General features: G+C 33.9%; 1 protein-coding gene across 2 annotated transcripts in view; it reads right to left on the bottom strand.

Annotated features, from left to right (window-relative positions):
- Positions 1 to 26944, bottom strand: part of LOC127714726 (uncharacterized) — a 216948-nt gene that overhangs the window by 4275 nt on the left and 185729 nt on the right. The window contains exons 1-4 of one of the 2 annotated variants that reach the window (XM_052220780.1): positions 9893 to 10008; positions 5804 to 5886; positions 4814 to 4919; positions 2242 to 2294 (exon numbers count right to left, since the gene is read on the bottom strand). In XM_052220780.1, the coding sequence (XP_052076740.1) occupies positions 2242 to 2294; positions 4814 to 4919; positions 5804 to 5886; positions 9893 to 9978 (328 nt within the window). In that variant the 5' untranslated portion in view covers positions 9979 to 10008. Of the gene's footprint in view, positions 1 to 2241; positions 2295 to 4813; positions 4920 to 5803; positions 5887 to 9892; positions 10009 to 26944 lie in introns of those variants that run through there. The other variant, XR_007987907.1, reaches the window with a different exon arrangement.

The following is a 26944-nucleotide window of genomic DNA, read 5'->3' as shown; positions in this document are numbered from 1 at the left end:
GGACTAAGCGAAATACATATGCAATATAAATCTATAAATATGCATATGTGTAATAAGACCGGTGTTTCTAATGGAATAGGGACCACTTAGCATTCCAGATTACTTAATCAGTTTAACAAACATTTTGAAGCGGGAACTAAAGTTTGTTTGGTTTTTTTTTGGAAAGGGGGGGGGGGGGGGAGTATCTACAGTTGATAAAAATTAGGAATTATGGTGAAAAATTAGGTTTAAACTCAATTTTGCAAAGTTGGCCTTAGGTATATTTTGCTATTTTCTTTATTTTCCTTTAGGTATTTCAGCTCATTAAGTATTCAACTATCTAAACAGCCACGGCTTTCAGATTCCTAATGGAAAAAAAAAACAGAAAAGCGATTCAAATGTGCCAAAGGAGTACGTTCGATAATGCACTAATATGGCCCTTATCAGTTCAGTTTAGTACTTCTAGTAAACAAAATCCATGTATTTACCACCAGTTTTCGTTAGAATGTGTATTATATATATATATCTGTCTTTATACGGCTGTTTGTTATGATTGAACTCGTCACAGTAGATTTTCTATTTTTTAAAACAAAGTACAATGTAAATTGGTTGATTGCAAAACTGTCAATATTCAAACATGTTTATAATAGTTTCAAAATAACTCAATCAGTAATAAATTATGCATTTGATATGGAATTGAAAAATACTTTTAAAAATTAAGGTCGACGTGGTGGAAAGTTGTGCTTTTATATGATTAAAGAGATTCGACAATGCATGTAGGATATATAGTAACAATTAAATTTTTAATGGAAACAGTGTTTTTGATATATGAAGATGATGATGGAAGGCTGCTTAACGTCCAGCGGCAAATTAATATGCATATTCAGAACGAGAACATAATTATGTATCATGAATATTAACCATGTTTTGTACTAAACCGACACGCTGAGCCCGATGTTTACCGTGCTAGTTCACAAGGTAACAGTTTGCAGAAAGACATGTCACCTTACCCGGACACATTATTTTGACTCCGGGTCGACCAGTCTTTGCTCTTACTTATTAATGTCGCGTGCTTAGCGGAGAAGCAGCAAATACCAATTTTAAAGTCTTTGGTTGGACCCGGCCGGGGTTCGAACCCAATAACTCCCGCACTCTAGGCGAACACGCTACCACGACATCACCGAGGCGGGTTTTTGATATATGTGTTTTGTTTTAATTGTAATGATGTACACATTATAATTGATAGAGTAACGAAGTTTTGTACAAGATATCAGTATTCTATGAACCTCTTAAACAAGCACACCGTCTTTAGTCTGCTTAACACTGTCATAATTCCATGACTACATGCACAGTACTTATGCAAAGTTTACATAAAAACACTACAAGATATTTTGAGTGAGTGAAAAAAAGAAGTAGAATCTAAACTAATCAGGTATCCTCATTTGCAGTTTTATGACAAGTAGTGCAGTGTTAAATGTAACTTAAAGGATAAAGGTTATATATAACTTTGAGAGCAAAATCTCAACATGCAAAATTATAGCTGTAGATAATAGAAAAGAAAGGATATGGGATATCCATCCATGACACAAAATCAGTACATGCAGAAAACCCCACAAAAAACAAACGAACAGCGTTTTAATTATCTAACGTCATATCAAAGTCATAGTGCGGCCTTCAAAACGGAGCCAAAAATCTCTAAACTCACTGGAAGTTTAAGACCGTACCTAGAACCGGTTTGAGTGGGATACTTTGCAAACTGACGATCACACCATAACTGTGAATTGAAAGCTATCTCAACTGGTGAAAGAAGGTGTGTGTTCGAATACTGCTAACTTGCACAAAACCCCTGTACACATTATTATGATTCCGTAATTTTGATTATTCGAGACATAATTCCAAAATTTGAATTTCATTTACGTATAAATAAAGTGCGACATATACGACTGCACGTACGATCTGTGACAACATTAAACTGGTGCTTAGAAGAAGAAAAATAAGCGAAAGGCATGATTAAATTTGTATTTATATGATTGTAGTATAAAAATGTAATTTTACGCATTGTATGTTTCTCTTTGTAATTGTAAAGGAGTGTAAACGCGTTGAACGTGCACATTTTTAGAATGAAGCGCGGAAATCCAATTCTTAAATATAAAAAAACAAATCACTAGGTCTTCAAGTTCATTTCACATCTTTGTCAAAATAAGTTTTTTAATGTAGTAGTTCTTTTATTTATAAACAAGCTGTCCAACAAGAAGTACTTACAAGACTGTTGAGTACTGGTTGTGGAATTAATACAGCCATATACATGGTCACAGCTACATAAGAAAAGAATATAACATTTAAACTTTTTTAATGTTGGGCAATAGATTGTATGTGTTGGCAGATGTGTGTATTGTGTCTGTATTAATATTTCTGCTTTTGTAATCTTACTACTTTGATAAATATTTATGGATTAGTTAAAGTGCAAGAATTAAATCTGTTACATTTGTGTAAATAAGCAATAACATAAGATGGTTACTGGTACTGATGTTTTATGACCAATAATGTTTTATCTTCGGGTTGATGGATGTCACTTGGGGAACAGTCTGAAAAGCTGAGTTCGCTGTGTCCCATTTATAGACGAATAACCGGAGATGTAACCAATTGAACATCAACACAAAAACAAAAATAAATTAAAGACTTCTAGTCGTAGGCAATATAAATCATTCAAAATTATACAAGTCAAAAGTCTTGAATAATAGACAGGTCAAGAGTTTATCAAATTTTCTCGAGTCATTCTCATAGAAACATCAAACATCTACAATTAAACCTAAGTGTTCCAATTATGTTCAAAGCACTTTTCCTGCTTATTAGAAATCGTGCTTTGGACAATGTCATAAAAATTACAAGAAGATATGGTCTTTTGCAATGCTCAAAACAAGCTATGCAACAACAAAAAACAAACAAAAGAACCATTTAAGTATTGCTCAAAACTATAAATTAGCTAAACTTATTCAAAAACAAAATTATGATAACGCCGATTTGGCGAGTTAATTGTACACTTATAACGTTTATCAATGAGTCTACCGAGACAAGGAGACAGATATGAAGGCCAACTGTTAAATGTGTTAGTTCCATAACCGTTAAAAGCTGGATGTAATATACCGTTTGTTATTGAACTTTTGAAATAGGAATCATACTTCCCTAAATCTTAAAAGTTTTCATCCAATTCTGATATTTATATATATACTGCCATTGTTGTTTAGTAGTTTAGATAATACTTTCATTACAGACACGGGTATACAGAACCAACTGAAAACATATACATCCCATAAGAAGAAGCCAACAGAATATCATCATCAAGGGAAGGAAACTAAACAATCGGCAGGGAAAAATCGCCCGGTTATCATAAATAGTGGTATATCCATATGAAATTATAAAACCAAGGTTTAGAAAAAATACCTGTTTACCTTCAACTGATATATGCCAATTCACGTAACTATGTGGAAATATGCAAAGAAGGGACCTGCTTCATATTTGGCACCGGTCGTGTTGCTCATGTTAGTACAAACCCGGTAATAAGTCTAATTCGATAGGTCATATTCGAGAAAAGGGGACGGGATTGTAGTTACGACATAAGGAACATATCCGCTATCATCTGAATACTAGTTATGTACACTTTTGGCATTTTACCGGACAGTAACTAAAAATCATCAATACGCTTTTGCTTGTTAACGCGTTTAGAATACCGATAATTTGCAGACAATAGAAATTTGATTGGTGGATAGATGGATGGCTGTTTAACGTCCAGAGGCTAATCAAATGCATATTCAGGACAAGAAGATGACAATGTGGTATGAGTTTAAACTCTACTTTGTACTTGACCTACACGCTGAGTCGGATTTTTAACTTGCTAGTTCAAAAGGTAACAGTCCACAGGAAGACATGTCACACCACCTAGACACACTATTCTGAGTCCGAGCCAGCCAGTTTTTTTTTCTCTTACCCCTTAAGGGAAAGCGGTAGTACTCATTCTTCCATAGGCGACAATACTAACATTTTCTAAATTTACCACTTTTTATGATAAAAATCTGGACAAAACAGTTATGTGTGATATAAGTACTTTATTATTCTATTTTTAGAAATTAAAGTCAAATGGTATCATGACCATCTTCGAACGGAGCTTGTTTATGGTATCCATGCCAAACGTCATTTTACATCAAATTTATGAAAATTTGGAAGCCTTTTCGAATAATTCTCAAGAAAACATTTCAATGTGTTTCAAAATTTATATTGTAAATATACATCCTGCAGTTGTTCATAAAAAAATAAAAAAATATATTGTACTCTTACGTAAATCCAATCACAGCGCTCCTAGGTTGACTTCCTTCACATGCCTTGGGTACACAAATTGCCAACCTAAAGCCTGGAAAATGGAATATTACTTTTTTCCCTTAATGCCGCGTGCTTATCGGAGAAGAAGCAAATACCAATTTTCAAGTCTTGGGTTCGAAGCCACGACCTCTCGCACTCGAAGCTACCACGCTACGACCAGACCACCAAGGCGGTGTAATATGATTGACGTACACTCTACGGTCCAGTCAGATTATTAGCCTCACTGAAATAATATCATCCAGTAAGTATAATAGAAAAGAAAGGATATGGGGTATCCATTCATGGCAAAATCAGTATGTGCACAGCAACAAACACAAAAAGCAAAGGAACAGCACTTTTATTGCGGTTCTTCATCTCATACTCATGAAAAATATATCGAAACGTTACAATGGTCATTTTTATATGTATTAGAGATGAGCAAAGGTGACTCATAAGATTATCTTAGACATATTAACCTTACCTTTCGTTTGCCTCACAGAAACAGTCAAATGCACACCTTTCTCCATAAAAATCTTCTTTACACTGTTGGCAATGATTGTTCTCACTAGCGTAACCTATTGGACATGCTATAATCAAGAATATACAATTTCATTCATCAGTTTACATTTTGGTGCATGCATTGGGTTTGAGCTGCAGAGCCTTTTTTCATGTCGTTGAACAACGGAAACAACTTATTTTTTAACCATTTATTAGGTACAGGAGGCTAGCTATATTTTTTCTTTGAACATTGACGGACATTGTAATAATAAAAATATCTCTTTTTGTCCATAGAATAATTATGACATTTTAAAAGAATCATGAAATGAAGTCCTCGGCTATTGAATGAACAGCAACGATACGATATTATGTGAACCCTTTTCGACTTTGATTCTTAACCCCAAATGAGATTATCATTCGAGGACCAAAATATTATAACATATAGGGTTTTGTATTTCATTATATTGTAGAAAGACTAATTATTTTCATTCAAATTGTTCGTAATTTAGTCCATAGTAAAATATAAATTCTGAAATAGAAACAAACCCTTGTGCACATTCTCAATAAAGGAATTATAACACAATATAAAAAGCAAAATAAAATAGAAGAAAATAACCAAACGCCAAATCTGTATAAAAGACTAATGGGCGCCACTCCTCGAGTGACCCTATTAGCGTAGACTGCACTACCGGATGGGTTCGTCAAGGTGACGTATTTCATACCCAGTCAATCTTTGCGCCTATTATTAACGCAAATCATAATTAACTTACGATGTAAATTCTTAACAAAATTTTCAGAAATGTATTGCAAATATTTTGTTACATGTAGGAGGCTTTGTATTCCTATAACGTACATGACCTCGGGGTAATATTTTCTATTTCTGTTTCCGGTTTTCAATTATTTGCTATTTATTTGCTGTTTTTACTTCAATATTCTGTTGGAGCAATCCAAGGTATTATAATAGTATACATACTTTCACATCTTCCATTCTTTTCAATGGCATTAGCGCAACAATAGTATTTGATTGAATAAGCTGTTGTTCTTCCAGACACAAAACTACAAATATTGAAAATACATAAAAAGATGACGTGTTTAAAAAGAGTTTTTCTAGGGATTTGGCTCTGTTCCACTTGGCCTCTTAAACACACATCTGACTTTGCAAATCTTAAAGTAAAAAGCTACTGTCATAATATGATTATGTTTAAATCTCATTACACTATTAGTAAGTTTTATAAATATTCGTAATTTCATGAAATATGTATATTTCATTTTCTCATTATAGAATTAGTATGATTGATATGATAAAGTCTTACAAAATCTGAATTAAGTTACATATGGGATTCGGTAGGCCAGCATCTTACTCTTTTAATTTATACTAACTACATGTATGTTATTGATGTTATATGATTATTTATTGAAATAAATACATACTGGACAATAATATAAGTCATTCTTTTACGCTGGATTCGTTTAAATATGATTATGCTGGAGTCAACTAACTGCACTTAATACAAGACTATCTAGAGGAACACTATCGAAAATCAACACTGAAATAAAAGTACACACTCGCCCGCCTGTGACAATACAATACTAAATTAGACCTGTTTAAATGGGAAAAACGATGACGCGAGAACAATAGAAAAGTGACTCTTCTTATGAAAGAGGCGACAAAGCTAATAGATTGTTGAACCATACCGGTTAAAAGTTATTTTTAAACCATATTCGTACATTTTAAAGAAATTATCTGTTTAAGTTTGTTATTTGAAATATACATTAAAATGAGTAATGTCATATTTTCATTATATATCGAGATAATAGCATTACAAGCTTCCTACACTGATTTTTTTTTTTAAAATTTAATCTTTGATGCATATGATTATAAAAAAAATGTAGCAGATCATGTATTTACAAAAGGTAATAAAAGTGTTTTCCAGTCATGAATTTTTGAAGTGTTTCACATAGTGCTTAGATGATAAAATTTCCCTAAGATAGCTTTTCCACAACTAAGTCTTCGAGCAAAATTTTACAGTTTTGAAAATAGGTTGTCTCAAATATTTTACATGTATGTGCAGTTTTCTCGATTTATCACATTAAATGTCTACATCGGAATAAGGTCTGTTTGAATTTGCCTAGTAACTTAATTTCAAAAGTGTTAATCTCTGCTGCATATCAACCGATTTTATTGGTATTTTTTTTGTGGAATTTTTCTCATCTATCTGTATACATAGTCTCTGGTAATTGGTATGTTCCTGTGACACGCCTGGTAAACCATCATATCTCAACCAAATTGTTAAGCTAGAAAAAAGTTTACTGTCACTTCCTGAAGAGCTTTTCTGGTACAAAATATCAAAAATACAGATAGGGTAAGTCGACTTTTCATCGATTTATTGTCAATTTGTAAATATTTTGTTAAATAGGAGAATGTCATGCCATAGATAACTAAATGAGAGCTTGTCTTGTTCATTACTCGGACCAATGTAATTTAAAATGACATCGGAATGACTTTTCTCCCGCAGGTAAGTACGGCAAGCTCAGTGAGTTTTTGACAAAATGACAATGAGTTCATCAATACGTATCGTATATATCAGTATTATAAGCGTTCTTTTTCGTCATAATAAACGTATAATATTATAATAGATTTTGTTTCTATCTCTGTACGAATATAATTTTATTAAGCTGAATATGTTATAAAGTATATCAGGTTGAGATTGTCTGGTATCGGTTGTGATATTCTGAAACAAAGTTGAGATCTTCTGTCAAAGAAAACTTCCAACTAGCTAATTGTCCAAATTCGTGAACCCTCTGTATAGTAGTTGTAATTGTAACTTGTTTCTTGTTTTGACATAAGTTTTGTATGATCGAGTTCTGTAGGTCTATTAATACAGATAATAAAGAGTAGTGTGTTTTAAAGCCTTGAAAATGAGATGTAAAGTCTAGCGCTGAAGAGCTGAAGATGTTACGTAAACGCTGGAGAAGTAAAGTCTAGCGCTCAAGATGTAAGGTCTAGCGCTGTAGATGTAAAGTCGAGCGCTGTAGGTATTATGTAGCAATACACAGCTAGGAGTTTGGTTTTGCAATTCAGCCCTGGTGAATTTGTCAAAGAAGAAAATTGGTGTGCACTAACATTTATTCTTATAGATGAAGAATAATATAACTGTCAAAAGGGGTTAATATGAACTTCAAGATTGTTTTTCGCATGTTTTTAGTGAATTTTCTGTTAGACAGTCCTTGTATCACATCCGTATCGACATTAGGTCCAGCAATTATTGAAACATGTTTTTTTTTTACATTTTTTATCCGCTTAAACTTCAATTTTATCGAAAAATTATGTTAAATGCATATGATTTTTATTTGACATCTAGATAGATAAATGCCAATAGTTTCAGAAAAGATGTCACTCAAATGGATTGAATTTCTACTTCAGACCATATTTTGGGGACATTTGTGACATTCTTATCCCCCTTTTTGCAATATTTTGTTTCAAACAAATGCAAATTGTTTCCTTTGTAACACCTAAAAGAAATAATATGTTATCTATTGTAAATCAAATCTATGGAAGATGCTGTTTCCATACATATGCACATACATGACAGAACAGTAAGCCTAATTTCTTAGGAAGAAAGGCAGGACTTTTCGTCTACAGCTCTGAAAATTAAGATCTACAGCGCTGGACTTTGCATCTACTGCGCCGAACTTTATACGTACAACGCTTTACTTTAAATCTGCAGCGCTAGACTTTCTATCTCGTTAGCTAGACTTTAAAAACACAACTCTTTAGTATCCGTATTAGACCAACAGGACTCCATATAAAATAATGTCAAAACAAGAAACAAGTTAAAATGACAACCACTATACAGAAAGTTCATGAATTTTGACGGTTATATCCGATTGATACGTAGCTATAGATGAAAATTTTATTCGACAGTAGATCTCAACATTGTTCCAGAATATCACAACCAATACCAGACAATCTCAACCTGACATACTTTATAACATATTCAGATTAATAAAATCAAGTTCGTAAGAAACAGAAAAAAAACAAACTGTTTATTTATACGTTTATATTGATTAAGAATAACACTTATATACTGATATATACGTTACGTATTGAAGAACTCACTGAGCTTACCGCACTTAACTGCGGGAGAAAAGTCATTCCGAGTAATGAGTGAGACAAGCTCTCATTTAGTTATCCACGGCATGGCAATCTCCTATTTAACAAAATATTTACAGATTGACAATAAATTGATGAAAAGTCGACTTACCCTATCTATATTTTTGATATTTTGTACCAGAAAAGCTCAACAGGAAGTGCCAGTAAACTTGTTTCTCGCTGATCCATTTGGTTAAGATATGATGGTTTACCAGGCGTGTGTGAGGTATACTGTCAATAGAAAACTAAATTGATGTCGGACCGGGTACTCGAGGAATTTATTCGCATAGCAACATTTTAATCCAATTTTACACAAAACTCAAATAGCCTGCTTATCTCATCGTTTGCTATATTATTGGGAAAATAAAACATTGTATGGTAATTTTGTTTTTATTTCAATTTATTTTTATTCGTACTTATAGTCTACTAGAACGCCAGTTTTCTTGAGAATTTATGATCAATATCGTCCTTGCGAAAACCGGACAAACTTTGAAAAGATAAAAAAAAATTCAGGGTTTGCAGGGGAAGTGCGAGATTCACCACTGCTTTTGGGTCACATCAACAGCTTAACGATAAGATTAATCAATATGAATATGTGTCCCGATGCTAGCATGCACCGTGTAGTTTGTAATCGTCACTTTTCGTTACTAGTTTGAATTATCCGGAACTAAAAGTTTGGAAAAGAAATTGATTTTTGAATGATTTATGCCAATACTCCCAATTCCAATGAAATCCCAATTTCCGTTTCCAAAGTAAATCGCGTTGTCCGGAAATTTATAATAAATATTCCAGAAACATTTTTTTTTTTTGCACATTGGAATGATCAAAGTTTTTGATTTACCCCTATTACAATACGTAAATATTTTAAAAACAACATCAAATGATGTGTGAAAAATTTGAAAGACATACCTTTCAATTTTGCTGCAAGTCTGTGAATGAATGTTATTGGTGAGTAGAAATTGCACAGAGACAAACATAATCCATTGCGAAGCCATTGTACTTAAAACAATAAGGAAATATTAACATGACATATATATTGAAAACGTATATCAAGGAAGTCATATTTAAATAAACTGAGGCTGTTAATATATATATAATTAATCAATGTTCATGTTTTTATTGTCGATGCTATGTAAAAAATAGTAAAATTAGGAGCTCAAATTTTATCTATATCCGTGAGTGATTTTGCCCAAATATAAATCTAAGGCCGCATAAGTTGTACGGTTAATAGTAGATTTTCTGAAATGATTGAAATGTTTCTCGAAAAAAAAAGAACTGCACATATATATTGTATTGACTAAAAACAAAATGATGAAAAATGAAGGCCGCTATTTTATATAAACAAAATTAAAAGTGAAATAAATATTATCGACATTCTTAATTTAAGAGTTTAAATCTATTCCGTTTCTAATTATCTAAAATGAAATATTTGCTTAAATAACCAAGATTTTTACAATTAAAAACCAATTTGTTCCTATGCCCAGAACTGACTTTGAATGAAATGTAAGTAAACAGCTCCTTTAATCATTCTTTTCATGATTTGAATATAACTGCTTTACTTGACTAACATTTTCGAAAACAGGCGATTGTATTCCCTATAATTGTTAATTTCTCTTCGGTATCGTGCGAGGTATTTCTCGCGGTGTATATATTTCAAAACTCGTTCAATATACAAGTTCCTGTAGTGATGTTTTATATTTCTATCAGCCCATTTATGTTTAACTGGTCAATCGTAAAGGCTATTATGATATTTTTGTGCGTTTGGCTTGTTAATTTGAAATTTTTGGAAGAGGGAGAGTCGGATATTGGGAAATGTCTATACATAACAACAATAGCTATCACATTAGATTTGTAGTTACTGTAAGAGAAATTTAATTACCGAAGACCACACAACATCTTGAAGTGACTTGTTACTTCTGGTTTGATTTACTCTTGTACCCGAATAAAAACAATGCATAATTATCTTAACATGACAAAAGTATTTTTAAGGATCATGGAATGAGTTGAAATGTGTTTCGTTTTATGTGTATCAAATGTTTAACTATATTTAATTGAAAAATAGTAAATAACACGCTCACTATAAATTAGAATTATGAAAATGTTTTTTTTTGCCAAAGAGACAACTATTCACCAGACGAAAATAACTACAGATTATAGTACGACCTTCATCAAAGATCAAAATTCTCCTTTTTCGATCTGCTCTAGCCTTTAACATCTGATGTGATGCTACGTATACCTTGGTTCAATATGATATATTTCCGGAAAATTTTTTGTAGATTTAAAGAAAATTTATTGATAACGGAAAGAGAGCTTGCTAACTTTCCTTGATTTTTATATATAGATTATAACATGGCATTTTTCATATCAGACCCCTTATCAGCCCTAGGTCATAATATCAGCCCGAGAGCTGACAGGCTCGAGGGATGATTTTGACCATGGGCTGATAAGGGGTCTGATATGAAAAATGACATGTTATGTTCTTTTTATCATATACTTCAGCAGAAGACATACAGACAAATACTATTTTTAAAACTTTGAAAAAGTGTATTTGTTGTAATATTTGTTTTGCATTTTTTAATATTTTTTTTTTCTTGATTCCTAATATTTTTTCATCCAACTTTGTTATGTTTTACACAAAATACGTAGGCCTACCATTGAGGTGTATTTTTCGGAATTTGCCGAATGAAGTCGAATTGTTATGCGATAACGTTACAGAAAAGCATGCGCTAATAACCGGAAGCAGTTGATATAAAACGGAAGCAGTTCATACACAAGAATTGCGGACAGCTCAGCTGGATGGCTTTATCAGCTACCACACAGAGAACCGTAATCATTGAATTTTTTTTAACGTTATTGTCTATGGGGAATTATGACCACTAGCTAAATAAACGAATACTATGTCTATTTTATAAATCTCATATAAAATTAATAAATTATACAGATCTCACCATTTTTTTAGCTTTGAAATGGTGTAATAAAATCCACTTTATCTTGATATTTACTGGTGTCCCTATCATGTTGAACGTCGGGTTCTCTTTTGGTTGAGATATGTTAAATTACGAGGTATACATATTTTATAAAAATTCATATTAAATTCATCTTTTATTGTAAATCAAATTAACAAATTATACAGCATTGGAAAATAATTTTCCTATCAAATGGTATAAGAATCGTCATTTTAAAATAATGTTTACTGTTGTCCCTAAGCATTTGAAAGTGAAACTTCATTATTTATGAATACGATGTATATTCGTTGATTGACTAAGATTGACCGTATTCAAAGACTAATTGGTCTTGTTATTTAGTCGAATTCTCATTTTTATGATGTGAACTTCTTTTCTAATTACATCCATCATTTTAAATATCTAGTTAGGTTTTAAACAATATATTAATTTCTATTATACCAAAGAGTTCTTTAAACATCAAAATTTTAAAAGTAGTGTGGTTTTGTTGACATCTTGAAGAAAAATATGCAAAAAGTGTTGGTTTTTTTTTCGATTTTTTTAAAGGCTCTGTCTAATTAATCTTATTTTGATTTGAGTAATTATATTATTATTATCAAATATTTGAATACACAATTGCATGATTGTATTATTGAAAAAAAATGTCTACGAAATCTGAAAAACTAAATTGAAATAGAAAAGATGACAACGTGTAATTTTTAATGTTATTCAAAACATACACAAAATTTTATACAAGTTTTGTATAATGAAAAGGTATAGGGAATATTATTCTTATCATTATAAGAAATGATCAGAGAAGTAAATGCAAGTATTTTGAATGTATACAGTAAGATATCATAGCATCAAAATCATTGTTAGGATATGCTATCTTTATGTTCTCCTTCATACATTAATCTTATTGTTTAGTACAAGGATTTGTATAGTACTATATAAATCCTTGTTTAGTATATTCATAAAATGTCGTTTAATAATACAAATGACGAAAAACATCGAGGTCCTTTTTAAGAAAAGCTCCATAATTATCGATCTCAGCTAACATATAAACACGAATGTGTCAATATTTACATAGTATATTGTTTAAGCGTCCCATGGTGCCACGGCAAATCCTTTCCGGTGCGGTATCACTATTCAATACCATATGTTACTATTTTATCTTATCATTGAAGTATTATATTGAAAATATAGTAGTCCATGCAAAAGAAATTGTTGGGAGACCCCCTTTTTTATTTTTTGCAGTTAATTTATAATTTGAAAATAGTCTTTTCACATCAACTTTTTTACCTTGTCTTAAGTGTTCAAACTCTTATCAATGCGATTTAACATTAATAATTTATGTATGTTGCCCTCTTTTTTTATGTTTAAATGTTTAAGAGTATTCTACACATAAGAATATAGGGTAACACATATAAAATAATTTTATAAAGTAAAAAAAAAATTGAGATACGGCTGAAACAGAGACATACATACACAATGTGTATATATGTCTCTGGCTGAAATATGAACGAATATTTTCAAATAAGATTAATTACAACAAAAAATAATTATAAAATTAACTAGACAAAGTGATGCCCCGCACTTCACTCTGAAGTAACTGTATCATAACAAAGATAATGTAGAACTTTATCTGAGATTTAAATGTGTCTGGGAGAAACAAATGATGCCCCCGCAGATGCAAAGTGTTATTTTAAAATAACTTCAACTATCTCCCAAAAGAGCAAATATTAAACCCTGACCACATGCACACCTTCAATATATGTATAAACCACTAAACTTTAAGGAGAAAGTCTGCGGTTTTATTTACTGATATCTATGTCTAATTAAGGGTAGTGAATTATGTAAGTTTTATGTTCCTAGAGGACAGGAAAATATTACAATTTAATCAACTGTTGTTAATGAGTTTACGTGTTACATAGATCAAATATAATTCAGCATGGAGTATACACCTGGCTTATACAATGTCAATGTCGAATACATGTGACCTACCCATATCAAATAAAATCTAAAATTGACAGTAAAAAAATGTACATCTTGTCATATTTATGATATTGCCTTCTGTAGCTTTTATTTATATGTTTATGAGATTTCAACCCTCCCTCTATACCTCTAGCCTATGTAGAATAAACAAAACAAGGCAATACGCACAGTAAAACTCAGTTTCAAAGAAGTCCAAGTCCGATGTCAGAATAGATAACAAAAGTCTTTTAAGACACTAAGCAAAATGGCAATGATACATGATAAATTAACTAAAGGACTACTACAGCAATAACTGACATGCCAGGTCCACACTTCAATTAAACTGATTGAAAGATTATGTATTCGTCATATTCATAAATTGTCTATCCTTTTCCAGAATCACGTTGAAGAGTTAAATGCTATTTTTTTTATATCAAACATAATCTAGATAATACTCAAGCCTGCTTGATGTTGAAAGGATTTGTATATTGGATTTTCATCTAACCCAATTAAAAAGAAATTTACAAGGATAGATCAGTTTGCCTGCGGCTTTTATTGAACTTGTTAAAATCAGAAACACCGATGATAAATTATTTGGACTATCTTAAAGCTTCCGAAAAGGTCGTGTGTAGTATAAACAGGGTTACAAATTTCATACAATAAAAAAAAAAGTATTGATCAAGAGATATACATATATTATAAATATAGGAAATATAATAACATGTAAACGTATCTCTTTTGAACCATCGTTAACAGAAAATATTCTTTCTACATCATAGGGCATGCAAAACTTTTCTTTTTTTAATTATTTATTTCCTATCGGCAATTTCTTCATCATTCATCTGTGTATAGTGTACGCGGGGTTTCTTTCTTAAATCCAACTGCGTTCGGAATTATCGTATAACAGCTAATTTCATAAATTACCCTATAGACATAACGTCAAAGTGACATCTATTGGCGGGGTGTTCGTTTAGGGGAGTTATCTATTCTTATCTTCTGGTAACCAGACGATGAGAACAAGATGGGAACCAGAATAGAAAAGTAACACGAGTTATCTCGCCTTGAAATGTCCGTAATTCTTGTACATGGATATAAACCGGAAGCAGTTGATAACAAAAGTCATATCACACGGCTAAAGCAATTCTTCAAATTTAATGAATAAATATATGTACAAATTAGTTTTATCATGGGGTACAATTATACCATTATTTTCTAATATGGGGCAGGTGTAACCTGTGAATGGGGACGTAGCTATAGTCAGGAAACCAGTTGGCAGTTACGTACACCTGTATGGCTATAGAATACCTTATAAATATCCGTCTCAACACATTTATATATATAACATATATTGAATATTGTAATGTAACTTACAGTTGTAAATGATCCAAACTGTCACCAAGTTCTATAATTCAGGTATAATCAGATAATTTCAGCATTCCAACGACTCTGTGTAACTTGGTTCCCTGTTGATACACACAAAATGGGAAAGTTATTTTTTGAAATTGAAATATGTATGTATGTATGTATGAACTGGTAAATGCCTCCGTTTTCCGAAGAACCCCTCGAAAGCTGCGAGGGTACAGTGGCATCCATGTACACTCCCTATCGGGATTATGTTTAAAAAGGAATGTCTCCTAATAATAATAGTAATTGTAAATACAGTCAAACAGGTCAGTGACTTAAGAATACCTATGACACATTTATTTAACTGAAAATTAATAATATATAACCCTGTTAATTTTATTGATAATGTTTAACAGTTGCGAAATAATCATGGTAAACAGTTAAAGAACAAACAATTTTAACTGTTAAATTAGGCAAAAAATAAATTCTGTTTGGAAAATATGAAAAACTTAAGTTATACATGTATATGTTTTGGCATTCTAAGTATTTAACTTTCTGTTACCTGCTCAGGATGAGACATATGTACTGTTGTACATGCACATGCAGAAAAGAATAGAACTTCAAAGAAGAACAATTGTAAAGATTTCAGAACAAACATACATTTCTCAATACAACAATCAACGGTCAACAAATTGTGTCTTACTCGGAGTTGACTGTAATTTCTTCGTTATACATGTACATGAACTTGATCTGACATGGTTCATGATATTGTCACTGGTTGTACTGTCAATATCTTTTGGAAACCCTTGGGCCTTATTTAACAAGGGGATTTACTTGATATATTTTATAGTTTACAAAATAAACACAAATTGTTGGCATACTTAAAAAAAACTTTAAAGAGGTGCAGTTACACATGCTACATTGTTGTATATTTATATATATATATAGATATGTCTGGAAATCAATCTGCATACATATATATATAGGCAGCATTATGATTAATGATTATCGCATGAAAGTAAAAAAAAAAGGAAATCATATAAATTTAACTTTATATATGATACTTTGGTAAAGTTGGGTTGGTTATGTTAAGTTTGATTGTTAACAGTGGATAGTTGTTTAATTGGCAATCATACCACATCTCCTTATTTTTATAATGATAAGGCCACTTCTTTTTAATCTTCCAATGGTACAGAGTAATCCTACTATAAAATAAAAATGTATCATTGAAGTCAATAATTGATTTAAATTTAATGTGTTTAGTATTGATGAAACAAGTCATGTGAAAAGTACTAATTAACTTATAAAAATTACAGCTTTCCATTTCTAATGCAAGTCATAAATAATTTTACTGTATGTATTTATTTGAGAAAAAGTAATTTAAGGGGTAAGTTTCATTGTATACTTGTAAATTAACATTAATAAATATGACATATGAAATAGATGTGTCCCTTTGTTCACTGAATAAAGTTCATGGTATGTTCACTCAATGATACAGATCTGTTTTACAGTAAGATTTTGCAACCAGCTAGAGACTAGTATGTCCCCTGCAGGGTTACAATAGATATTTAAAGAGAACAGCCAATAACTGTATAAATTATACAATAAAGGTACCAGCTAGAGATTGGTTTATCCCCTGCATGGCGACTGGGAGTGATCGATACTGAAAATAATATGAATAAAAAAATAAAGTAAAACTTTAAGCAATAAATATGTATTTCCTCCTAGTTGTAATTAATTTATTATGATACAAATTTTACTTTTGTTTAACTTTTTACTTGAAAGAAACATTAAATTGGGTTTATAGGCATTAATTTTTTTGTAAATAAATATCGTATTAATTTTGTATAACAAACATCACGCTATTTTTATGCACATGATTCATGTAGGGAAAAAAACATTTAAATTTAGTTATACATACATTGTTTTAACATGCAGACCTTTCATGTTTTTGTCATTCTCAATCCATACAGCATGAACTTATACAAAATAAGGTAATTTCAAGCAGTCAAATATAAATAATCATGTAAATGTTTGATATTTTATAAAATAAGCCTTATGAAAATATAATACGTTACAGACTTAAAGGTTCATATTAGGAATAAGCAGTTTTCATCATGCATACATGTGATTTGTATATATTTAGAAATTGCATCAGTGATTTTCCTAGTGTTTATATAATTAGAGGAAGGGGCCCAGGGCCCATGCAATTGGGAATAAAAGTTCGTGAAATGTTGGATTTGGGGAAAATATATTAGTTCATTTATACCGATGGCTCACAGCATCAGTTGTGTGCAACTTTGAAGTGGGGTTTGGGGAAAATTTTGAAAAAATAGGTGCAAAACCCTGCATTCTGAGAAAAAAATAAGTTATAATTGCATGAATTGCCAACAAGATTCAAACAAAATACCACATGACGACACCAACAAAATTTTACAACAATGTCTATATACAATTGGGAATTTTAGAGCTGAAAATTGGGAAAAAGAGCATATTTCTCTTTGGGACAGGGGCCCAAATTTGGACCCAAATATGAGGGTTGGAAAATCCCTGTGCATTGACAACCACCATTATCCGTTTAAAAATCTTTTGAGGAGAAGAAGTTTTTATCTGTTCACACAAAAATGTCATATGCTGTTATTAATACAGATATTTATTAGAAATGCTAATTAAGATTAGGTATATTGTAATTTAAACTGGGCAAATACAATTACATGTATATATATATTATATGTCTATTAAATGTATTGTAGACAATAAAGTAATTAGTTTTAAGAACAGTCAGCTTACAGTTCAATTTTTCACCAATGTATTTTTTTACAATTGCACATCTACTACATTGAACTATCATAACTATTTACAACAATAAGCATAAAAAAAGTTTTAAAGTAGATCTGGTGTCTTTCTAAGCACCCTTCTGGCATGTCTGGGCATGTTGCATAAATACCCTTTTTTGTTTATTTTTTTTACCATTTATCATTTAATATACATGATATACCACAGAAACCGCTTTAACTTAAAATTTTAAGATAATACTATCATAATTTAATTGTATTTTAAAATTTCAGAAAGAATCCTTTAAAAATCAAGGGCAGATAATTATATAGAATTTGATCATGTTGATAGGACAATTTGTGTTGTTTTGGATTTTAGACAGGTGACGCCCTATTTTAATTTGGTAATTCAAAAGTATTTATTAAAAGTCATTTTCTCATTGATCCCCAGTTTTTATATTAGATTTAAAAGAACATTTACCTAGAACATGCTGAAGTTTTTAACAGAAGTTTAAGAAAAATCTATTTCTGAAAATTTAGACACCCAAGCTACCTTAAATTCCAATGAAAAATTATTGTTTTAAAATATCATGCTGTATGGAGGTACACATATTTGTGTACCACTCTTCACATAAATCCTCTGTAGGATGTACTCCATCATACAGATTTTGGTAGTTAAAACGGTAATATTTCTTGTTTCTTCTAATTTTCATATTTAAAATTGTTTTGTCCCATCTGATGTTTGAAACCCCCCCCCCCCCCCATCTTTATTTAAATCCATGATTTCCTGGTTGATGTAATCAATGTCAAATTCCAGCTCTCTTTGCATTTGGTCAATTTCAACATCTGAAAATATGCTGTGCCTCAGCCTATACTGCTGTTTTTTGAATTGATATCTATTTAGGTTGAAATCCCTGAATTTTTTTATACAGGCTGGGACAATTGACACAAATTGAACAGGTATATTATTCTCTGATAAATCTGATTGAATATTTTTTAACTCAGAGACAATATTAACAACATTGCTGTTGTCTCTTAAATACCTCAACTCTATACCATTTTCATGACTGACCTTTTCTGTAAGGTTGCAAAGTCCAGCTGCTAATACAACCCTAATATTATTATGCTTAATGGATAAAATTTCATCTTTTATGTCTTCATAAATTTGGCCTATTTTCCCCCCTGGTCTCACAAGTACATGGGTATTAAAATGTGCCCCAAAGCACATGTTGTGATCTATATAATCACATAAACGGCCCCCCCTAGACGTACAACCAAAAACTATGTGTCCAAGTTCAGACATGATATGAAACCTGTAAGAAATTATAATAAATCATAACTCATACTGAAATTAAATAATGGTTACAATATATAAACATTACTGTGTGATCATAAGCCATCTCAAGCTACTAAGCTGAGGTGATTTATCTTAGTTGAGTAGATTCAGAACATTGGTGTGAGCCAAGGCTACATGTTGAAGGCTACATACTTTGACCTATAATGGTTAACTTTTAACAAATTGTGACTTGGATGAAGAGTTGTGTCATGGGCACTCATACCACATCTTATATTTATAAAGGATGATGCCTAGTGACAAACAAATATGAGAATGGTATGTCCCCTACCACAGGCATGTTGGATGATCAAAAATGTAGTTTTTGGTAAGAGACTATTATGTCCATTACCACTGGTATATTGGATGAGCAAATATATTGTTTTTTGTAAGAGACTGGTATGTCCCCAACCACTGGAATATTGGATGAGCAAATATATTGTTTTCGGTTAGAGACTGGTATGTCCCCTACCACTGGCATATTGGATTAGAAAATATGTTGTTATTGGATAGAAACTGGTATGTCTCCTACCACAGGCATGTTAGATGAGCAAAAATGTTGAATTTGGTTAGAGACTGGTATGTCCCCTACCATTGGCATGTTGGATGAGCAAAAATATTGTTATTAGTTAGAGACGGGTATGTCGTCTACCACTGGTATGTTGGATGAGCAAATATATTGTTATTGGTTAGAGACTGGTATGTCCCCTACCACTGGCATGTTGGATGAGCAAAAATGTTGTTATTGGTTGGAGACTGGTATGTCCCCTACCACTGGCATGTTGGATGAGCAAAAATGTTGTTATTGGTTGGAGACTGGTATGTCCCCTACCACTGGCATGTTGGATGAGCATTAATGTTGTTATTGGTTAGAGACTGGTATGTCACCTACCACAGGCATGTTGGATGAGCAAAAATGTTGTTATTGGTTAGAGACTGGTATGTCCCCTACCACTGGCATGTTGGATAAGCAAAAATGTTGTTATTGGTTAGAGACTATTATGTCCCCTACCACCGGCATGTTGAATGAGCAAATATATTGATTTTGGTTAGAGACTGGTATGTCCCCTACCATTGTCATGTTGGATGAGCAAAAATGTTGATTTTGGTTAGAGACTGGTATGTCCCCTACCACTAGGATGTTGGATGAGCAAATATATTGATTTTGGTTAGAGACTGGTATGTCCCCTACCATTGGTATGTTGGATGAGCAAGATGGGTGTTATTGGTTAGAGACTGGTATGTCCCCTACCACTGGTATGTTGGATGAGCAAAAAAAGTGTTATTGGTTAGAGACTTGTATGTCCCCTACCACTGGTATGTTGGATGAGCACATATATTGATTTTGGTAAGAGACTTGTATGTCCCCTACCACAGGCATGTTGGATGAGCAAAAATGTTGTTATTGGTTAGAGACTGGTATGTCCCCTACCACTGGTATGTTGGATGAGCCAAAAAAGTGTTATTGGTTAGAGACTGGTATGTCCCCTAGATGAGCAAATATATTGATTTTGGTTAGAGACTGGTATGTGCCCTACCACAGGCATGTTGGATGAGCAAAACTGTTGTTATTGGTTTGAGACTGGTATGTCCCCTACCACTGGCACGTTGGATGAGCAAAACTGTTGTTATTGGTTAGAGACTGGTATTTCCCCTACCACTAGCATGTTTGAAGAGTTAAAATGTTGTTATTGGTTAGAGACTGGTATGTTGTGTGAGCAAATATGTTGTTATTGGTTAGAGACTGGTATGTCCCCTACCACAGGCATGTTGGATGATGGAATATATTGATTTTTGTTAGAGACTGGTATGTCCCCTACCACTGGGATGTTGGATGAGCAAATATATTGATTTTGGTTAGAGACTGGTATGTCCCCTACCACTGGTATATTGGATGAGCAAATATATTGATTTTGGTTAGAGACTGGTATGTCCCCTACCACAGGTATGTTGGATGAGCAAAAATGCTGTTATTGGTTAGAGACTTGTATGTCCCCTACCACTGGTATGTTGGATGAGCAAAAAAAATGTTATTGGTTAGAGACTGGTATGTCCCCTACCACTGGTATGTTGGATGAGCAAATATATTGATTCTGGTTAGAGACTGGTATGTCCCCTACCACTGGCATGTTGGATGAGCAAAAATGTTGTTATTGGTTTGAGACTGGTATGTCCCCTACCACTGGCATGTTGGATGAGCAAAACTGTTGTTATTGGTTAGAGACTGGTATGTCCCCTACCACTAGCATGTTTGAAGAGTAAAAATGTTGTTATTGGTTAGAGACTGGTATGTTAGATGAGCAAAAATGTTGTTATTGGTTAGAGACTGGTATGTCCCCTACCACAGGCATGTTGGATGATGGAATATATTGTTTTTTGTTAGAGACTGGTATGTCCCCTACCACTGGGATGTTGAATGAGCAAATATATTGATTTTGGCTAGAGACTTTATGTCCCCTACCACTGGTATGTTGGATGAGCAAATATATTGATTTTGGTTAGAGACTGGTATGTCCCCTACCACAGGCATGTTGGATGAGCAAAAATGGTGTTATTGGTTAGAGACTAGTATGTCCCCTACCACTGGTATGTTGGATGAGCAAATATATTGATTTTGGTTAGAGACTTGTATGTCCCCTACCACAGGCATGTTGAATGAGCAAAAATTTTGTTATTGGTTAGAGACTGGTATGTCCCCTACCACTTGCATGATGGATGAGCAAAAATATTGTTATTGGTTAGAGACTGGTATGTCCCCTACCACAGGCATGTTAGATGAGCAAATATATTGATTTTTGTTAGAGACTTTATGTCCCCTACCACTGGTATGTTGGATGAGCAAATATATTGATTTTGGTTAGAGACTGGTATGTCCCCTACCACAGGCATGTTGGATGAGCAAAAATGGTGTTATTGGTTAGAGACTAGTATGTCCCCTACCACTGGTATGTTGGATGAGCAAATATATTGATTTTGGTTAGAGACTTGTATGTCCCCTACCACAGGCATGTTGAATGAGCAATAATATTGTTATTGGTTAGACACTGGTATGTCCCCTACCACTGGCATGTTGGATGAGCAAATATATTGATTTTGGTTAGAGACTGGTATGTCCCCTACCACAGGCATGTTGGATGAGCAAAATGTTGTTATTGGTTAGAGACTGGTATGTCCCCTAGGCCTACCACTGATATGTTGGATGAGCAAAAATGGTGTTATTGGTTAGAGACTGGTATGTCCCCTACCACTGGTATGTTGGATTAGCAAAAATGGTGTTATTGGTTAGAGACTGGTGTGTCCCCTACCACTGGTAAGTTGGATGAGAAAATATATTGATTTTGGTTAGAGACTGGTATGTCCCCTACCACTGGTATGTTGGATGAAGGAAAATATTGTTATTGGTTAGAGACTGGTATGTCTCTTACCATTGGTATGTTGGATGAGGGAAAATGTTGTTATTGGAAAGAGACTGGTATGTCACCTACCATTGGCATGTTTGATGAGCAAAAATGTTGTTATTGGTTAAAGACTGGTATGTCCCCTACCATTGGCATGTTGGAAGAGAGAAAATGTTGATTTTGATTAGACTGGTATGTCCCCTACCACTGGCATGTTGGATGAGCAAAAATGTTGTTATTGGTTAGAGACTGGTATGTCCCCTAGCATTGGCATGATAGATGAGCAAATATATTGATTTTGGTTAGAGACTGGTATGTCCCCTATCATTGGCATGTTGGATGAGCAAAAATGTTGATTTTGGTTAGAGACTGGTATGTCCCTACCACTAGGATGTTGGATGAGCAAATATATTGATTTTGGTTAGAGACTGGTATGTCCCCTACCACTGGTATGTTGGATGAGCAAAAATTGTGTTATTGGTTAGAGACTGGTATGTGAACTACCACTGGTATGTTGGATGAGCAAAAAAAGTGTTATTGGTTAGAGACTGGTATGTCCCCTACCACTGGTATGTTGGATGAGCAAAAATGTTGTTATTGGTTAGAGACTGGTATGTCCCCTACCACTGGCATGTTGGATGAGCAAACATATTGATTTTGGTTAGAGACTGGTATGTCCCCTACCACAGGCATGTTGGATGAGCAAAATGTTGTTATTGGTTAGAGACTGGTATGTCCCCTAGGCCTACCACTGGTATGTTGGATGAGCAAAAATGGTGTTATTGGTTAGAGACTGGTATGTCCCCTACCACTGGTATGTTGGATTAGCAAAAATGGTGTTATTGGTTAGAGACTGGTATGTCCCCTACCACTGGTAAGTTGGATGAGAAAATATATTGATTTTGGTTAGAGACTGGTATGTCCCCTACCACTGGTATGTTGGATGAGGGAAAATGTTGTTATTGGCTAGAGACTGGTATGTCCCCTACCACTGGTATGTTGGATGAGGGAAAATGTTGTTATTGGATAGAGACTGGTATGTCCCCTACCATTGGCATGTTGGATGAGTAAAAATGTTTTTATTGGTTAAAGACTGGTATGTCCCCTACCATTGGCATGTTGGATGAGCGTAAATGTTGATTTTGATTAGACTGGTATGTCCCCTACCACTGGCATGTTGGATGAGCAAAAATGTTGTTATTGGTTAGAGACTGGTATGTCCCCTAGCATTGGCATGATAGATGAGCAAATATATTGATTTTGGTTAGAGACTGGTATGTCCCCTACCATTGGCATGTTGGATGAGCAAAAATGTTGATTTTGGTTAGAGACTGGTATGTCCCTACCACTAGGATGTTGGATGAGCAAATATATTGATTTTGGTTAGAGACTGGTATGTCCCCTACCACTGGGATGTTGGATGAGCAAAAATTGTGTTATTGGTTAGAGACTGGTATGTCCCCTACCACTGGTATGTTGGATGAGCAAAAATGTTGTTTTTGGTTAGAGACTGGTATGTACCCTACCACTGGCATGTTGGATGAGCAAACATATTGATTTTGGTTAGAGACTGGTATGTCCCCTACCACAGGCATGTTGGATGAGCAAAATGTTGTTATTGGTTAGAGACTGGTATGTCCCCTACCACTGGCATGTTGAATGAGCAAATATATTGATTTTGGTTAGAGACTGGTATGTCCCCTACCACAGGCATGTTGGATGAGCAAAATGTTGTTATCTGTTAGAGACTGGTGTGTCCCCTACCACTGGGATGTTGAATGAGCAAATATATTGATTTTGGTTAGAGACTGGTATGTCCCCTACCACAGGTATGTTGGATGAGCAAAAATGGTGTTATTGGTTAGAGACTAGTATGTCCCCTACCACTGGTATGTTGGATGAGCAAATATATTAATTTTGGTTAGAGACTTGTATGTCCCTTACCACAGGCATGTTGAATGAGCAAAAATGTTGTTATTGGTTAGAGACTGGTATGTCCCCTACCACTTGCATGATGGATGAGCAAAAATATTGCTATTGGTTAGAGACTGGTATGTCCCCTACCACTGGCATGTTGGATGAGCAAATATATTGATCTTTGTTAGAGACTGCTATGTCCCCTACCATTGGCATGTTGGATGAGCAAAATGTTGATTTTGGTTAGAGACTGGTATGTCCCCTACCACTGGTATGTTGGATGAGCAAAAATGTTGTTATTGGTTAGAGACTGGTATGTCCCCTACCACTGGCATGTTGGATGAGCAAATATATTGATTTTGGTTAGAGACTGGTATGTCCCCTACCACTGGGATGTTGGATGAGCAAAAATTGTGTTATTGGTTAGAGACTGGTATGTCCCCTACCACTGGTATGTTGGATGAGCAAAAAACGTGTTATTGGTTAGAGACTGGTATGTCCCCTACCACTGGTATGTTGGATGAGCAAAAATGTTGTTATTGGTTAGAGACTGGTATGTCCCCTACCACTGGCATGTTGAATGAGAAAATATATTGATTTTGGTTAGAGACTGGTATGTCCCCTACCACAGGCATGTTGGATGAGCAAAATGTTGTTATTGGTTAGAGACTGGTATGTCCCTTACCACTGGCATGGGATGTTGAATGAGCAAATATATTGCTTTTGGTTAGAGACTGGTATGTCCCCTACCACTGGTATGTTGGATGAGCAAAATGTTGTTATCTGTTAGAGACTGGTATGTCTCCTACCACTGGGATGTTGAATGAGCAAATATATTGATTTTGGTTAGAGACTGGTATGTCCCCTACCACAGGCATGTTGGATGAGCAAACATGGTGTTATTGGTTAGAGACTAGTATGTCCCCTACCACTGGTATGTTGGATGAGCAAATATATATATTGATTTTGGTTAGAGACTTGTATATCCCCTACCACAGGCATGTTGAATGAGCAAAAATGTTGTTATTGGTTAGAGACTGGTATATCCCCTACCACTTGCATGATGGATGAGCAAAAATATTGTTATTGGTTAGAGACTAGTATGTCCCCTACCACTGGCATGTTGAATGAGCAAATATATTGATTTTGGTTAGAGACTGGTATGTCCCCTACCACTGGTATGTTGGATGAGGGAAAATGTTGTTATTGGTTAGAGACTGGTATGTCCCCTACCACTGGTATATTGGATGATGGAAAATGTTGTTATTGGATAGAGACTGGTATGTCCCCTACCATTGGCATGTTGGATGAGCAAAAATGTTGTTATTGGTTAAAGACTGGTATGTCCCCTACCATTGGCATGTTGGATGAGAGAAAATGTTGATTTTGATTAGACTGGTATGTCCCCTACCACTGGTATGTTGGATGAGCAAAAATGTTGTTATTGGTTAGAGACTGGTATGTCCCCTAGCATTGTCATGATAGATGAGCAAATATATTGATTTTGGTTAGAGACTGGTATGTCCCCTACCACTGGTATGTTGGATGAGGGAAAATGTTGTTATTGGCTAGAGACTGGTATGTCCCCTACCACTGGTATGTTGGATGAGGGAAAATGTTGTTATTGGATAGAGACTGGTATGTCCCCTACCATTGGCATGTTGGATGAGTAAAAATGTTTTTATTGGTTAAAGACTGGTATGTCCCCTACCATTGGCATGTTGGATGAGCGTAAATGTTGATTTTGATTAGACTGGTATGTCCCCATACCACTGGCATGTTGGATGAGCAAAAATGTTGTTATTGGTTAGAGACTGGTATGTCCCATAGCATTGGCATGATAGATGAGCAAATATATTAATTTTGGTTAGAGACTGGTATGTACCCTACCATTGGCATGTTGGATGAGCAAAAATGTTGATTTTGGTTAGAGACTGGTATGTCCCTACCACTAGGATGTTGGATGAGCAAATATATTGATTTTGGTTAGAGACTGGTATGTCCCCTACCACTGGGATGTTGGATGAGCAAAAATTGTGTTATTGGTTAGAGACTGGTATGTCCCCTACCACTGGTATGTTGGATGAGCAAAAAAAGTGTTATTGGTTAGAGACTGGTATGTCCCCTACCACTGGTATGTTGGATGAGCAAAAATGTTGTTATTGGTTAGAGACTGGTATGTACCCTACCACTGGCATGTTGGATGAGCAAACATATTGATTTTGGTTAGAGACTGGTATGTCCCCTACCACAGGCATGTTGGATGAGCAAAATGTTGT

The sequence above is a fragment of the Mytilus californianus genome, unplaced genomic scaffold, assembly GCF_021869535.1.
Source record: "Mytilus californianus isolate M0D057914Y unplaced genomic scaffold, xbMytCali1.0.p SCAF_9, whole genome shotgun sequence".
Lineage (NCBI taxonomy): Eukaryota > Metazoa > Mollusca > Bivalvia > Mytilida > Mytilidae > Mytilus > Mytilus californianus.
This window is presented reverse-complemented; position numbering and strand designations above follow the sequence as displayed.